The 15132-nt window shown below is 40.9% G+C and overlaps 1 protein-coding gene across 1 annotated transcript in view; it reads right to left on the reverse strand.

The window, feature by feature from the left end:
• The window catches only part of LOC127575539 (serine/threonine-protein kinase MRCK alpha-like), a 367516-nt gene that overhangs the window by 101153 nt on the left and 251231 nt on the right, over positions 1 to 15132 (reverse strand). The window contains 4 exon segments of the mRNA XM_052025471.1: positions 529 to 776; positions 2669 to 2779; positions 7465 to 7707; positions 14924 to 15057. Of these exon segments, the coding sequence (XP_051881431.1) occupies positions 529 to 776; positions 2669 to 2779; positions 7465 to 7707; positions 14924 to 15057 (736 nt within the window).

Here is a 15132-nt window from a genome sequence, read left to right on the forward strand (position 1 = left end):
ATCCTGTATTTACTTTATCCTGTACTATCTCGATGTACTGTGCAATGAATTAATCTGCATGAACAGTATGCAAGACAAGTTTTCACTGTACCTTGGTACAAGTGACAGTAATAAACCAATTCTAATTCCGCCTGCTAACTTCTGCCTACCCATCTCTTGGTAGGCTCTGTGTCCTCCTCACAACTTGCTAACCTACCTATCTTTGTATTATCAGCAAATTTGGTTGCAGTACATCCAGTCCCTTCATTCAAATCAGTTTTATATAGATGAGGCGCCAGCACTGATCCCAGTAAACAGTACTGCCTGGCAATCGAAAAGTGACTTGCAGAAAGGTACCAACTCTAGTCACCATTTTCTCTTAGCCACTCTTCTATCAATGCCCATAGTCTCGAGGATGCGAAAGGTGCCTTGTTGTTACCATTATATTTCAGTTGGCTCCAAGTAAATAGCAGCTGATTCACATGCAAAGTTCTTGCTCCTGGTGGTTTTTCACCGTGGGAATTGGTCAAGTGAACCAGGCACACTTACCTTTCTCTCCTGGTTTTTTCTAACTTGTCTTTTAAAATCATTATTTCCTTCTTGAGGGTGAGATGCTGTCCCTCTGCATCCCGAAGCTCCTTCTTCAAGTTCCTGATCTCAGTAGTATGCAGGGCTTCCCGTTTAGACAGCTCCTCCTCATAGAACACGGTCTTTTTCTCCAAGTCAGCTTTAAGCTTTGCCACTTCCTGCTGATGCTCTGTACTGCTCACACCAGGGGATCGTCCAACCTGCTTCTGCTGTTAACAAAAAATGTTTGGAGCTGTAATAATATAACCAGTTACATGCCATATTGCCCAACATCAGAAAAGTTTAACATCCTGTATTCCATTCACAGCCATATTGTGATGACCAAATCAATTCATGAAGTTCATTGCTCTTAGACAACAGAAGACCAACATTTCTACTACAATTTCAGATGTCAAACTTGTTTCAGTGTATAAATGTCATGCCTAGGAGCTGGTACCAATTATTTGCATCCATTAAGTAGACTAAACTTACATTTTACTACTCATTTAACTGCCCCAGTAGTTAGGAACTGCTACACTGTTGGAAATTCCATCTTTTAAACCAAGGAGTGTCTGGTTTAACATGTAGACTTAAAAGATCCTGTGCCAATATAGCAGGGACTTCTCCTAATATCCTGATCAATGCTAATGTTTAAAACACCACTTGAAATAGATACTCTGGAGGACTCTTGCTGTACGACTGGACAAGCTGGCTATCACGCTTCAAAAAAAGAGAGAATTCATGGGCTGAGTGTAGGCTCAGGCCAATTCAACCATTTAATCAGTTCACAGTCATCAAACTGATTGAATGGCTGAATTAGCCTTAACCCCATTTATCTACCCTTTTCTATTTGTAGAATATAAAAGATAAAGAAATGAAATTTCTTCCTACATTCACAAAGCCATGAAAGTTTGGTGCCTACCTCTTATACAGTAGCTTACTAAATATCAGTATAATATTTTCAGTGTTAACATGGAGAATGCTGCAGAATTCAATATACAATGGGGTGACTTGTTTGGTGATGACAGCCTGCTCAGCAGTAATATCACAGAGTCTTTTACATCCATTAGGAATGTGATCGGTGCGTGGATTTAACATTTCATCTAATGAATAGTTCCAACAAGGTAGCACATCTCATGTATCGCAGTATAGTATTAACCTAGATTACACCTTCCAAAGATGGAGTGTGGTTTGGCCGCTGACCACCTGCCTCAGATGCCAGGATTATCAAATAAACCATGCTGATTCCTTCAAGAATACATGCCAGCTAAGGTATACTGTTTTTTTGCTTCTACTGAATGACAGTAAGCCCTGAAAACTAAAGAGAAGTAAAAACAGCTTTAAATAAAAGCACAGAATGTTGGAAGAACTCATCAGGTCAAACAGCATCTGTGGAGCAAAAACAAGAGCCAATGTTTTAAACTTTCACCAGAACTGATGGATGTTCATTGACCTGTTCCTCTCTTCGCAAACGCTGCCTGACCTGGTGAGTATGTCTGGCATTTCCATTTTTATTTCATAGTTACAGCAGCTGCAGTTTTATTTTGCTTTTGAAAAGCTTTAAATATTTTGGCTATGGGGGCATGGTTTTCAAATAGGGGGCATGGTTTTCAAATAGGGACCCCTAAATTTAATCTTGCACAAAACCAAAGGGTTTCCAAAATCCTTTTAGACTTTTCTGTGTTTGCTGACTTAGTAGCATATTTACCTGATGCTACTTTAAATTAAAAACTAACAAACAATAGCCCTAGTGGGGTTTTAATACTTCTAGGGAATCCCATGGATTAATATTAGTAAGTAGATCATAGTAATTAAAACATGCCAATTTTCTAGAAATATACTTCTCTGTGACTGATTGCAACAATAATATAAATGAGATACTCCAAAGTGTTGTTCAAACCTCCCTTTCTTTTGGTTTTATCCCCTTCTCTGCCTTATAGAGTGAGGCAGCATCTTTCCTCTGGGTCGGTGTTTGCAACTGACAGACCAGGGCCAAACTGTCCTATTTTGTCACACGAACTCTTTGGGAAGCACTGAGCTGACATAATGCCTTACAATTCATCTCATTAGAAGCAGGAGACAATGAAACATGTTTCTTAAATTTCCTATCAGCCAGTCTCACCTTGAGCCCCTCAAGTTCATCCTCCAACTGCTTTGCGTACTGCTCGCTCCGTTCTCGCAGCTTCCGCTCCTTCGTTGCCTCTGCAGCTGATTGTTCCATCTGCACATCCAGCTGGTTTGGGAAAACATCGATATTGGGTGATATGTTAGGTACACAAGGGCCATCGTTATAAGCAGCCTGCCAGTGGAATTGTAGAAACCATCAAATACTGAGAAGTACTGTGAGACTGTGCGTTCCAGCTGAATGACCTCAACTAACAACTTAGTTTGAATGGGAACAATCACATTTATATAAATCACTAAGACTTTGTGTATGGGCACTTCCATGTATTCCTTTTGAGAACAGTGTCAGTCATAGAGTTATATAACACAGAAGCAGGCCCTTCGGCTCAACTCATCCATGCTGAACAAGTTGTCTACCTGGGCTAGTCCCATTTGCCTGCATTTGGCCCATATCCCTCTAAACCTTTTCTATCCATGTACCTGTCCAAGTGTCTTTTAAACACTGTAATTGTACCTGCAGCTCTTTCCAGATACCCACCACCCTCTGTGTGGAAAAACTTATCTCTCAGGTCCACTTTAAATTTTTCCCCTCTCACCTTAAACCTATGCCCTTTAGTTTTAGACCCCACTACCCCAGGAAAAAGACTGTGACCGTCCACCTTATCAATACCCCTCATGATTTTATAAACCCCTATAAGGTCACCCCTCAGCCTCCTTCGCTCCTAGGAAAATAGTCCCAGCCTATCCAGTCTCTCCTTATAACTCGAACCTCCAGTCCCAGCAACATCCTTGTGAAACGTAACATTAAAAGTTTAATCAAAATTATAACATTCAGTTTGAACAGGAATCAGACACTCTAGGTGATCAACAGAAGAGCCATTAATTCACAGCAACTGAATTCCATTTTATCACATGGGTCCAAACTTCCAAACCTCCATGAAGATAACTACGTCCAGTCAGGGCTACTTGATTTTAGCTCTCATTACAATACAGGCTTGGTTTGAACATGAATTGTACAGGCAAAGTAAAAGCAATTCCCTTCACATCAAATGCACAATGGGGATCATAGAATTGAAACCATGCACAAAAGAAGATCACACCCCCATGATATCTTTGGAGTTTAAGGTACTGTTCTAGCTCCAACCATTTTCAGCTGTTATATCAATGAAAGCAGTCGTTGCTTAGTTCTATTCACACTCCTCAGAAAGTGAAGTCCAGGTTCACGTGCACAACAAGACGTGGACGACATTCAGGCATCACCTGATATGTGGTAACATTTGCATGACCTGGTGTTATGCATGACCACTTACCCACCACAAAGCAGCCCTCTTGACTGCAACACATTCGCCTGTACATATCGCCTGTGGCTTGTTGAGGCTACTCTGACAAGATATCCCAGACCTCCAACCTTTGTAACCAGAAGGACAGGAGCAGCAGGGACACGTGAATGTCTCCTCTTTAAGGTTTTCATCCAGGTTTCAAACTACCCTGACTTGCATCTACATTTCTGCTCCTTTATCATGTTGCATCAAAATCTTGCAATAAACGACAGACTGCAGCAATCCAAGAATTTTCCAAGTACTATTTGGAATGGAGAATAATTGTCAGCATTACCGGTGCCAAAACAGCAGATTTATTCTCAAGCAATAAGAGAAAAGAAAATACCCAGCTGGTTAGGTAGCATCTGTGGAACAAAAAACAGAGTTCAGATTTCCATTTGAAGTGTCTTGGTCAGAATGGGGAAGAAAGAAAACAAGTTAGTTTTAAGTTGCAGAGTGTGAGGGGGATGGATAGAGCAAAGGCAAAGATTTACATATCTAAAATAACATTTAAGTAGGGCTTATTGCACAGGGAGAAGAAAGAAAGCCCCACTTACAGACAAGATAAGAAACAGAACAAGGGATGTAAAGATTGGATTTCGCTATCATTAGATATGATGATCAGGTGAACCCAGATTTAAGACTCAGAGACTTGAAGGCTACCAGAGACAATAAAGTCCAAGGGAAGTAAGGATACTTGAGATGTCTAAGAAGGGAGGTTAGTCATGCATGTACTTGTTCAGTCAGAATTCAAGGAGCAGACAACCTATGTACAACTATATAGAATGAGAATAAAGTTTATAGGAAGATTGTCTTCAGTAGGAAAACAACATTGATTTTTTTTCTCTGTGTTGGCCAGAATTGAGGAACAGATGATTACTTATACTGAGTTGACTGACAGCAGGTATCCTTAATGAAATTACATAATCCCAGTATGTGTCAAATCTGATTCTGAGACCACTTAGAACAAAGGCAGCACCGGCATAAAACGGCAAGCTCCCTTCAAATCTAAACCATTTTAAATAAGGCGCGCATACAATTCTGGAGGTACCTTCACTAATGGATGGTACCAGGGTAAGATGGTGGCCCATCATCGCTATCTGTGGAGCAACGAGAGATGGACAATAAACACCAGTGTTACCAGGGTCAAAGGTGAACAGATAGTTGCAAAAAGTTAAACCACTGAAATAGGTGCATTACTTTAGCAACCCAAAGCTGATTCCAATCAACAGAACTACTATAAGTCCTAAAAGGAGATACAAGGCAGATCAGAAAAGGCAATTCATGTGACAAATCCGATAGTTTGCACTGATACAACGGCATCCATTTCAGTAACTGCATTCACTACCCTTGACATGCATTCAAACCATAATGTTCATCCACTGTAACCAAGTTCTACATTGGGGCATTTGCCTTTCTTTACTTTCTCTCTAGTCAAGAACAGTGACAAAAAACAAATGGTGGGGGGGTGGGCGAAGAGGAAAAGTCGAGCAAGAATTCTAAAATGAAGCAGAACAGAAAGGAAAGGAATTAGAAATAGCCGGAACAAGAACTTCATTGAAATTTAGTTAGAGTTTAGAAATGTGTTTAAAATAAAGCCTAACATATTAAGTGGGTAATAACTGTACCACAGAGTTCATATAAACGCACAGTCAAAAAAAATAACAGTCAACTTTTCAGCCTTTGGTCTGTTTCAACGGAGAGAGAGAAGAATGCTTTCATCACCAGTGCAGCTCCTAACGTAAACATTATTGCACAATGGAGCACTCAACTAAGTATAGACTCATTCCTATTTTGCTTGGCATTGAACATCCAACAATACAGAACGAAGGTGGGCTGTGCATCAGGCAGCTGGCATCCTCTGTGAGCTATCACTTACAGTGAAGCTGTTTACCTTTGCAATATCAGACAGGAAACAGAGGTACAAAAAACAGACATTATATTATGTAAAAAAAACAAGAAAGTCTCCAATTCCAAGTATTTAAAATGTAGATATACGAATCCTCTGCATCTTCCTTATAAATTATGTTCAGAAGTTGAACTAATAACAGAAAAGTAATAAAAGACCAAGTGAGCGTGGGACCAGTCTAGAAAATGCAATTGAGTGGTGTACTAGGAAATCCGATATGTGTAATGCGTAGGAGTGTTTATATTACTTTAGTGGCCCGAGTTGCTGTTGCACAGTGTGAACAGGATACCAAATGGACCTCAGGTCTGGACCACTTCATGTACCATGGCATGTAACTGCATTCAATTTCTCCTCCTTGACTCTTGGTCACAGAATATTCATTCAAGCAAAAGTTTAAGGCACATTTCATAATTTAAAACAAAGAAGCTTTTTTTATTCATGACCAGAATGTAGACTTTGCTGGGAAGAATGGCACTCATTCCCCATCATCTCACATGGACCATTTTAGTGGATTGGTAAAAGTCAACTACATTGCTGAAGTTCTGGGCTCACATATAGGCCAGACAGGGTAAGGACAGCAGATTCATTCCCTGAAGGACATTGGTGAACTAAATGGGTTTTTACCCTATCTGGTAATTTCATAGTCACTATAATGCAGGGTTCTTAATAGCGATTTTACAATTACTTGAATTTTAATACCACAGCTGCCGTGGTGAGATACAAACTATTTCCAAACAAGAAGGCCTGTGATCTGGATAATCATCCATTCCCTCAGCCTCCGTGCTGCTATACCGAAGAAAGGATATATCAAGACATCGGTAGAAGATACAGGAGCCTGAGGGCACGTACCACTAGACTTGAGGACAGCTTCTACCCCACTGTGATAAGACTATTGAACGGTTCCCTTCTCCGATGAGATGGACTCTGACCTCACAATCTACCCTTGTTGTGACCTTGCACCTTATTGCACTGCACTTTCTCTGTAGCTGTGACACTTTACTCTGTACTATTGTTTTTACCTGTACTACCTCAATGCACTCTGTACTACCTCAATGCACTCTGTACTAACCCAACTGCACTGTTTAATGAATTGATCATACGATCGGTATGAAAGACAAGTTTTTCACTGTACCTCAGTACAAGTGACAATAATAAACCAATACCAATATATCCACAACATCTTGTTGTCTTTCCACTGAAAATACAATGAAGATATATACTCCTGACAATGTGGCTGCTCTCTTCACCAGATAACAACACGGGAGGTAAATATAATATTCTATTTAAAACATGAAAGAAATTGTCCAGAAACAGATGCAAGAGTGGGAAAGGATTCCCCTTTGAGAAAGTCCATCTCTTTACTCTGCCAACCCTTCTACTACCCTGGCATTGGAGTAAGTAACCAACATGTCCTCCGCTGCTGGAAGGGGAAGGGAAAGGTGAGCTGGGGTGAGAGGGAAGGGGAAGGACAGTCAGAGAGGGAAGGGGAAGGACGGTCAGGGAGGGGAGGGGCCCCTAACGTTAACTGGTCTGAAATCCCAATCCAAAACAGAAAATCAAACCCACCTCTTTTTTGGCCCGCTCCACTCTCCGCAGATCTTGTCGCAAACTCTCAGTTTTCTGCATCATTGCTTCCATTTCTTCCTCCTTGTCCCGGAGCTGGCGAGAAAGCTTCTGCTTTTGGGAGCGCAGGTCTGTAACTCTCTCATTCATCTCTGAGAACTCTTGCATTGCCAGTTTACGCTGACTGTGGGCATCTTTGAGCTCTTTGGTTTGTACTTTCAACCTTTCACTGGATTCAATTATTTCCTGAATGGAGGGTACAATTTAAAAATTAGAAGGCCATTTCAGATTCATTAAAAATAAATTACTCAAACAGGAAAGCAGAACAATAATGGACTGAAGGTGTACGTGAGTGAGCAGAATTAATAGTCACACTATGCAAAGAACCATCTGTAACTTGCTGTAGGGAAAATATAAAGCCATGTTTATAATTTCACTACTCCTAAACTTTCCCATGCATGACTTGTATTTACATTGTAACTCTAATAGAACAACATAATTTTAAACTCATTATACTTTAACAACGAAAAAGGGGGTGGTTTCATAAGTGCTTTCCAGCAGAAACAAGCAGGGACACAAAATTCTGAGAGGCATAGATAAGGAAGAGAGTAGGAAACCTTTCCCCATGGCAGAAGTGTCTAAAACTGGAGGGCATATGTTTAAGGTAAATGATAAGAAGTTTAGAGAGGATCCGAAGAACAAACTTTTCATCCAGAGGGTGGTTAGAATTTGGAACTGCCTGAGGGGTTTATGGAGGCAGATAACCTCACAACATTTAAAAAGTGCCTAGGGGAGCACTTGAATTGCCAAAGTATAGAAGGTTACAGATGAAGTGCTGGTAAATGGGATTAATACAGTACTTGATAGTCAGCATGAACATAGAACATTACAGCACAGGACAGGCCCTTCGGCCCACAATGTTGTGCCGACATTTTATCCTGCTCTAATAACTATCTAACCCCTCCCTCCCATATAGCCCCCCATTTCTCTTTCATTCATGCGGCTTTCTAAGAGTTTCTTAGATGTCCCTAATGTATCTGCCCCCACAACCTCTGCTAGCAGTGCGTTCCATGCACCCACCACTCTCTGTGTAAAAAAACTTACCTCTGACATCCCCCTTATACCTTCCTCCAATCACCTTAAAATTATGTCCCCTCATGTTAGCCACTGTCGCCCTGGGAAAAAGTCTCTGACTGTCCACTCGATCTATGCCTCTTATCTTGTACACCTCTATCAAGTCACCTCTCATCCTCCTCCTCCTCCTCTCCAAAGAGAAAAGCCCTAACTCACTCAACCTATCCTCATAAGACATGCTCTGCCATCCAGGCAGCATCCTGGTTAAAAATACGATGGGCTGAAGGCTGTGCTGCATGACTTGATGGACCTGAAACATATATTCTGTTTCTCTATCCACAGTTGCTGCCTGGCCAGTTGACTAATTTCGCCACTTTTGATATTTATGTTCCATGACGATGATTATATAAAGGAGTAAAAAACCTAAGAAGTAATTGTTTGTAAATTCCAGCTTATACCTATGATGGTCTGAAAGCCAAAACATGAAGAAAGGGGGACCTTATGACAATAACGCCACACACATGAATTTAGCTCCCCATCATCATCAGTTAACATAATCACAGGCACGATGCTGTCAAGCAAACAAGTCTACAATGTGGCTGTAGTGCTAAGGAACAGTGCATCATAGTTAACCTGTGCCCTTCCCCGCTATAGCCCTGCTATTCCAGTAAAGTTATTATGATAGCGAACTAACCACAATGAAAATTGTTCTTATAGGTCCTAACCACTTAAACCAGAACAAATCTGATCTAGAAAGTTAAAATCAACAGCAAAGTAATGAGAGGTATCAGCAATGGGACAATGAGCCACTTTCTGCACACATACTTCTGGCTGATGCTCAACGTGGGTTCTGCAAGAACTATTCAGCACCTGATCTCAGCAATCCAGCGTAGATACAGGAATCGAGTGAGGGAGCAAAAGCAAAAGTAACTGCCCTATACTATGATGATAATATTTGACAAACAAATAAAACTGCAGATACTAGAATCTGAAACATAAACAGACATGCTGGAAGAAAGGGCGGCACGGTAGTGTAGCGGTTAGCACGATGCTATTACAGCGCCAGCGATCGGGGTTCGATTCCCGTAGCTGTCTGTAAGGAGTTTGTACGTTCTCCCGTGTCTGTGTGGGTTTCCTCTGGGTGCTCCGGTTTCCTCCCACATTGCAAAGACGTACGGGTAGGTTAATTTGGGTTTAAAATGGGCAGTGCGGACTCGTTGGGCCGCAAGGGCCTGTTACCACGCTGTAAATAAAATTAAAAAAAAGAGTCAAGCAGCATCTGAAATGATGAAGAGTCATTGACCTGAAACATTAATTGATTTCTCTTTCCACAGATGCTGCTCGACTGGCTGAGTTCTTCCAGCATTTCTGTTTCTGTAACATTTGACTTGATTGGCACCAAGGTACCTGAGCAAAATGGAGGTCATCAAATCAGGGAAAGGTTCCAGCATAGAGTGAACCCATTGGGACCACGGAGCCATACCAGCTCTGTGCAAGAACAACTCAGCTAGTTCCACATCCCTGCCTTCTCTCCCTTAGCCCAGGATTTTCCTTTTCTTTCATGACTTACCAATTTTCTTTATGAATGCCACGATTGAATCTGCCTCCACGACATCCCCTGGCAGTGCATTCTAGATCCTAACCACTCACTGAACAGAAGAGGTTTTTTCTCATGTCACTTCCAACTCTTTTGCAAATTACTTTCATTCTATGTCTGTTCATGATCCTTACAGCAATGGCAATGTCCTCTGGTTCTTGACCTTTCCACTGATGCAAGCAGTTTTTCTCTTTTTACCCCATTTAAAGCCTTCACTCTATTTGTGATTCTGTCAGGTCCCCCTCAACAACATCTGTTCCAAGGAGATAAAACCCAGCTACTCTGGTTATTCCGCAAAACTAAAGTCCCTCTTTATGGAACTTGTCCCAGTAAATCTCTTCTGCTTCCTCACTAAGGTGTTCACTTCTTTCCAGAAGTGTAATGACTAGAACTAGGCACAATTCTCCACCAACCCGTTTTTATAAAAGTGCCTCATGAGTTCCTTGCTCCTATACTTTCTTCTTCTAAAACTGAGAATTATGAATGCCTTTTTAATTGCTTTCTGAACTAGAGTGCCATTTTCAATGATATTTGCACATATATCCCCAGATCACTCAAAGTACTCTTTTGAGAACTGTGCTCTCTAATTTATATTGCATCTCCTTATTCTTCCTACCAAAATGTAAATTTCATGATTCTCTGTTAATGAAGGTCAATGGGAAAATTGCCAGATTCAAATGAAGATTGTTTTGGTTACTGGAGACCAGTAGGTGAGGTCCTTAATGAGCACTTCACATCGGTATTCACCAAGAAGGACATGGATGATGGTGAGATCAGGGAGGGTTATGTTGATATTCTTGGGCATGTTGATAGTAAGCAGGAGGTGGTGTTGGGTGTTTTAAAAAACATTAAGGTGGATTAGTCCCTTGGGCCTGATGGGATCTATCCTGAAATACTGAGGGAAGCAAGGGTGGACATTGCTGGGGCCTTGACGGAGATCTTTGTATCCTCTTTAGTCACTGGTGAGGTGCCAGAAGACTAGAGATAGTTTAAGGGCAACAGGGACAGACCAGGAAATTATAGGCTGGTAAGCCTTATATCAGCAGTAAGGAGATTATTGGAGAAGATTCATCGCATTTGGAAAGGTATGGACTTATTTGGCTTGGTTGGGGACGTCCTGTCTCACAAATTTGATTGAGTTTTTTGAAGAAATGATGAAGACGATTGGGGAGGGTAGGGCAGTGGATGTGGTCTACGTGGACTTTAGTAAAGCATTTGATGAGGTCCCTCATGGTAAGTTGGTCCAGAAGATTAAGTCACATGGGATCCACAGTGAGTTGGTAAATTGGATACAAAACTGGCTTGGTCACAGAAGACAGAGGGCAGTGGTGGAAGGGTGTTTTTCTGACTGGAGGTCTGTGACCAGTGGTGTTTCACAAGGATCAGTGCTGGGACCGCTGCTGCTTGTAGTATAAATGATCTGGAAGAAAATGTAGGTGGTCTGATTTGTAAGTTTGCAGGTGACATGAAAACTGATGTTGTTAAGTTTATTTTGTTGTGTAAGTTATGTATAATTTATGTTAATTTAAATTTATGTTAATTTAAATTTATGTTAAGTGATGTTTGTCATGTTTGTAATGTACTGTGCTGCTGCTGGGAAAAAAAACTAACATTCATGGCATTTACAGTATACCCTGGGAATGCATGGCTGTGACAATAAACTTGAACTTGGTTGGTTGTCAAAGGATACATAAAGATATAAGATCAGCTGGAAACTTGGGCGAGGAGACGGCAGATGGAATTTAACCTGGACAAGTGTGAAGTGATGCATTTTGGGAGGTCAAATACAAGAGGAAATTGAAAGTTTACTGTACATGACAAGACCCTGAGGAGCAGTGATGTATAGAGGGATCTTGGGTGCAGTCCCTAGCTTGTTGAAAGTGGAAACACAGTTGAATAGGGTAGTAAAGAAGGCATACTTGTCTTCATCGGTAGGGGCATTGAGTATACAAGTTGGTAAGTCCTGTTGCGACTGCATAAACCCTTGGTGAGGCCACATTTGGAGTACTGTATATAGTTCTATCTGCACAGTATAGGAAGGGTGTGGAGGCTTTGGAGAGGATGCGGAAGAAGTGCAGCAGGATGTTGCCTGGATTGTGGAGAGTATTAGCTATAACAAGAGGTTGGACAAACTCAGATTGTTTTCTCTGAACCGCTGGGGGCAGAGGGGGCGAGCTGATATATAAAATTATGAGATAGGGTAGCTGGTCAGAGTCTTCTTCCCATGTGGAGATGTCAAATACTTGAGGACGTAGCTTTAAGGTGAAGGGGGGGGGGGATTTGCAAGGCAAGTTTTTTTTACACAGAGAGTGGTAGGTGCCTAGAATGCAGTGCCAGGAGAGGTGGTAGAAGCAGATAGCAATGTTTAAGAGCCATTTCGACATATACATGAACAAACATAGAATAGAGGGATATAGACCAAATGCAGGCAGATGGGATTAGTTTATTTGGCATCATGGTCGGCATAGACATGGTGGGCTGAAGGGCCTGCTCTTGTGCTGTACTGTTTTATGTTCAATCACAGCAATCCTGTGCGTCACTGTAGGAATCCTTTAGTGCAATGCACTTAGTGGTTTTGGCTTACTCCTTCTCCCACTGATGCACTGTAATGGCCTTTTCTCCATTACAAGGTTAGTAGGGCTGTTTGCGAGCAATTCCATTGTTTAGTTCTATTTACTCTCCTCATCAATGAAGAAGACTATGCCAGCTGACAGCTGAACCCAAACGGTCTCCAGACCTGAAGCAGGCAACATCTGTGTCACTTAAGTGCCAATTATCTTCCAACATGAAAAGGCTTTACTACTCTTTCTTAATCTTCAACACCCTTATCAGAGAAATGCACAGGAAATGTTAAAATGATAAAATTAAAGACACTTTAAATGCTCACTGCATTTATAACTAGTTACATGGATTAATGGCACAAATAGAAGTGATCAGGTATGATCTAACTGTCATCAATAATGTACCTCAGTGTGACCAAGACAGGAATGAAATATTCTAGAGCATTCAACACTAAGGAAGGACACAGGGTGATAAGGGAGGAGTGGTGAGAAGTGTTGTTGTGGAATTAGAATCAATTTGGGTAGAGCTCAGAAACAGCAAAGGGCAGGAAACATAGGTAAAACTTACTTACAGGCCATCAAATGGCAATAGTAACATTGAGCGAGACACAAATCAGGAAATTAGAGGTGCAGGTAACAGGGGCACAAGAGCAATCAAGACAGACTTACCTACATATTGGATGGGCAAATCAAATTTGCTGTAATAAGGTGGAAGATGAATTTATGGAATGTATTCTAAATCTGTTATGAGTCTATGAGTTTTTAGATCAATATGTTGAGGAACCAACTATTTTGGATCTTGTTTTCTGCAACAAGAAGGGATTAATAATCTTGTTGCCAAGGGCGCATTGGGGGAGAATGCCCACAATATTATAGAATTTTACATTGAGTTTGAAAGCGATGCCGTTCAATGCAAAATTAAGTTCTTGAATCTTAGCAAAGTATGTGAAGATATGAGAAGAGAATTGGCAGCAGTTGATTGGAAGAATATATTAAAAGCTATGATGGTGGACAAGCAATGGTTAGTATTTAATGATTCAATACAAAAGTTGCAAGGAAAAGTGATTTACCTCAGGGATCATTTTAAAATTCAAGAAATTGATAAAGAAAGGTAAGATAGAATATGAAAGATGATGGGCGAGAAATTAGAACAAACTATAAGTGAGTAACAAATCCTACATTTGCAGAGGCACTGGAGTTCCCTGGTACAAGACTGTTGGAGAATACGATGCAGGCAGGATAAAAATAATATGCAGTTTTGCAGCTGGTAGTTGGACCAAATCTTCTGGACTGTTGCAGGATTTTGGTACTAACCTCCTTTACTGCACCTACAATATTATGGCCCAGCTCTAAAACCAAATCTCCTCAGCTTTCAACCGCCTAGCTCACGTTAACTATTTTTTATTTATTCATGACCCACTGACATGGCTGGAGTGGCTAACGTATCTCTAAATGCCTTTGATAAAGTAGTGGTGGTGGTGAACCTTGTGGAAAGTTCTCTCACAGTGCTGTTGGGTTGAGACTCTTAGGATTAAATGAATCCAAGTTTTTCACAAGAAGTACCACGGTCTTTCATTGAGCTAATTGCTGTGAATTTCGTGAACCACTTGCCTCATTCTCTTAATGAGGATTTTGAATTGAAGACTCAGGATAATTGACTCACCTGACAACATGACAGTCTTTTCATATTCATCAAGTCAAAATCATCCATAATTTTAGGCTTGTAAATCACTTAGCTTTCTCCAGCGGAAATGGTTCTGGTATTTCAGTCTCTGCTCATTAATATATTTTCTCATTTCTAGCTTGCATGCTCTCTGAGATTCTAGATTTAAAAACTCAAGGCGGCACACTGTAGCCTATCCAATGCTTTGTATGAATTCATTACTAACTCTTTATTCCTATGTTCTTGTCTCTTTCAGATGACTGACCTGTAGTATGTTTTCAAATGCTGTTTGTGGTTCCTCAATTTATTGTGGCACTTTGCCATTATTTCAGGAGATTGTTTTTTTGTTTTGCTGTTGACAGATGTCCCAAGTAGAAAGGGAAGACAAGACCCATCAGGTTACATGTCATCATCAGCTTACAGCTGGCCTTGTGCATATTTTATCAGACACTTGCAAGAAATTCAGTTTAACATGGGTGAATATTTCTAAAAGCTGTGGCCACCATTCTAGCCTCCTCACCCTTTCTGTGAAGTGACAGGAGCAACAGCACTTGAATGTGCAATTACCTTTTGAAGATCTTCTTTCTCTTGCTTTGCAGTTTTGATTTGTTTCTCAAGTGCTTTAATTTGCCTGCAGCCCTCTTCAAAATCTCGTCTGATGAGGCTTGCTTCTTCGAGCTGCTGCTCCAAGTGACCAGAATCTGGAATAAGTGCCAAGGATAATTGGTTACTTTTCTCACAGAGCACTGATAAATCAGATTGCTTGTATCTTAAAA

This window comes from Pristis pectinata, chromosome 10 (assembly GCF_009764475.1).
Source record: "Pristis pectinata isolate sPriPec2 chromosome 10, sPriPec2.1.pri, whole genome shotgun sequence".
Taxonomy (NCBI): Eukaryota; Metazoa; Chordata; class Chondrichthyes; order Rhinopristiformes; family Pristidae; genus Pristis; species Pristis pectinata.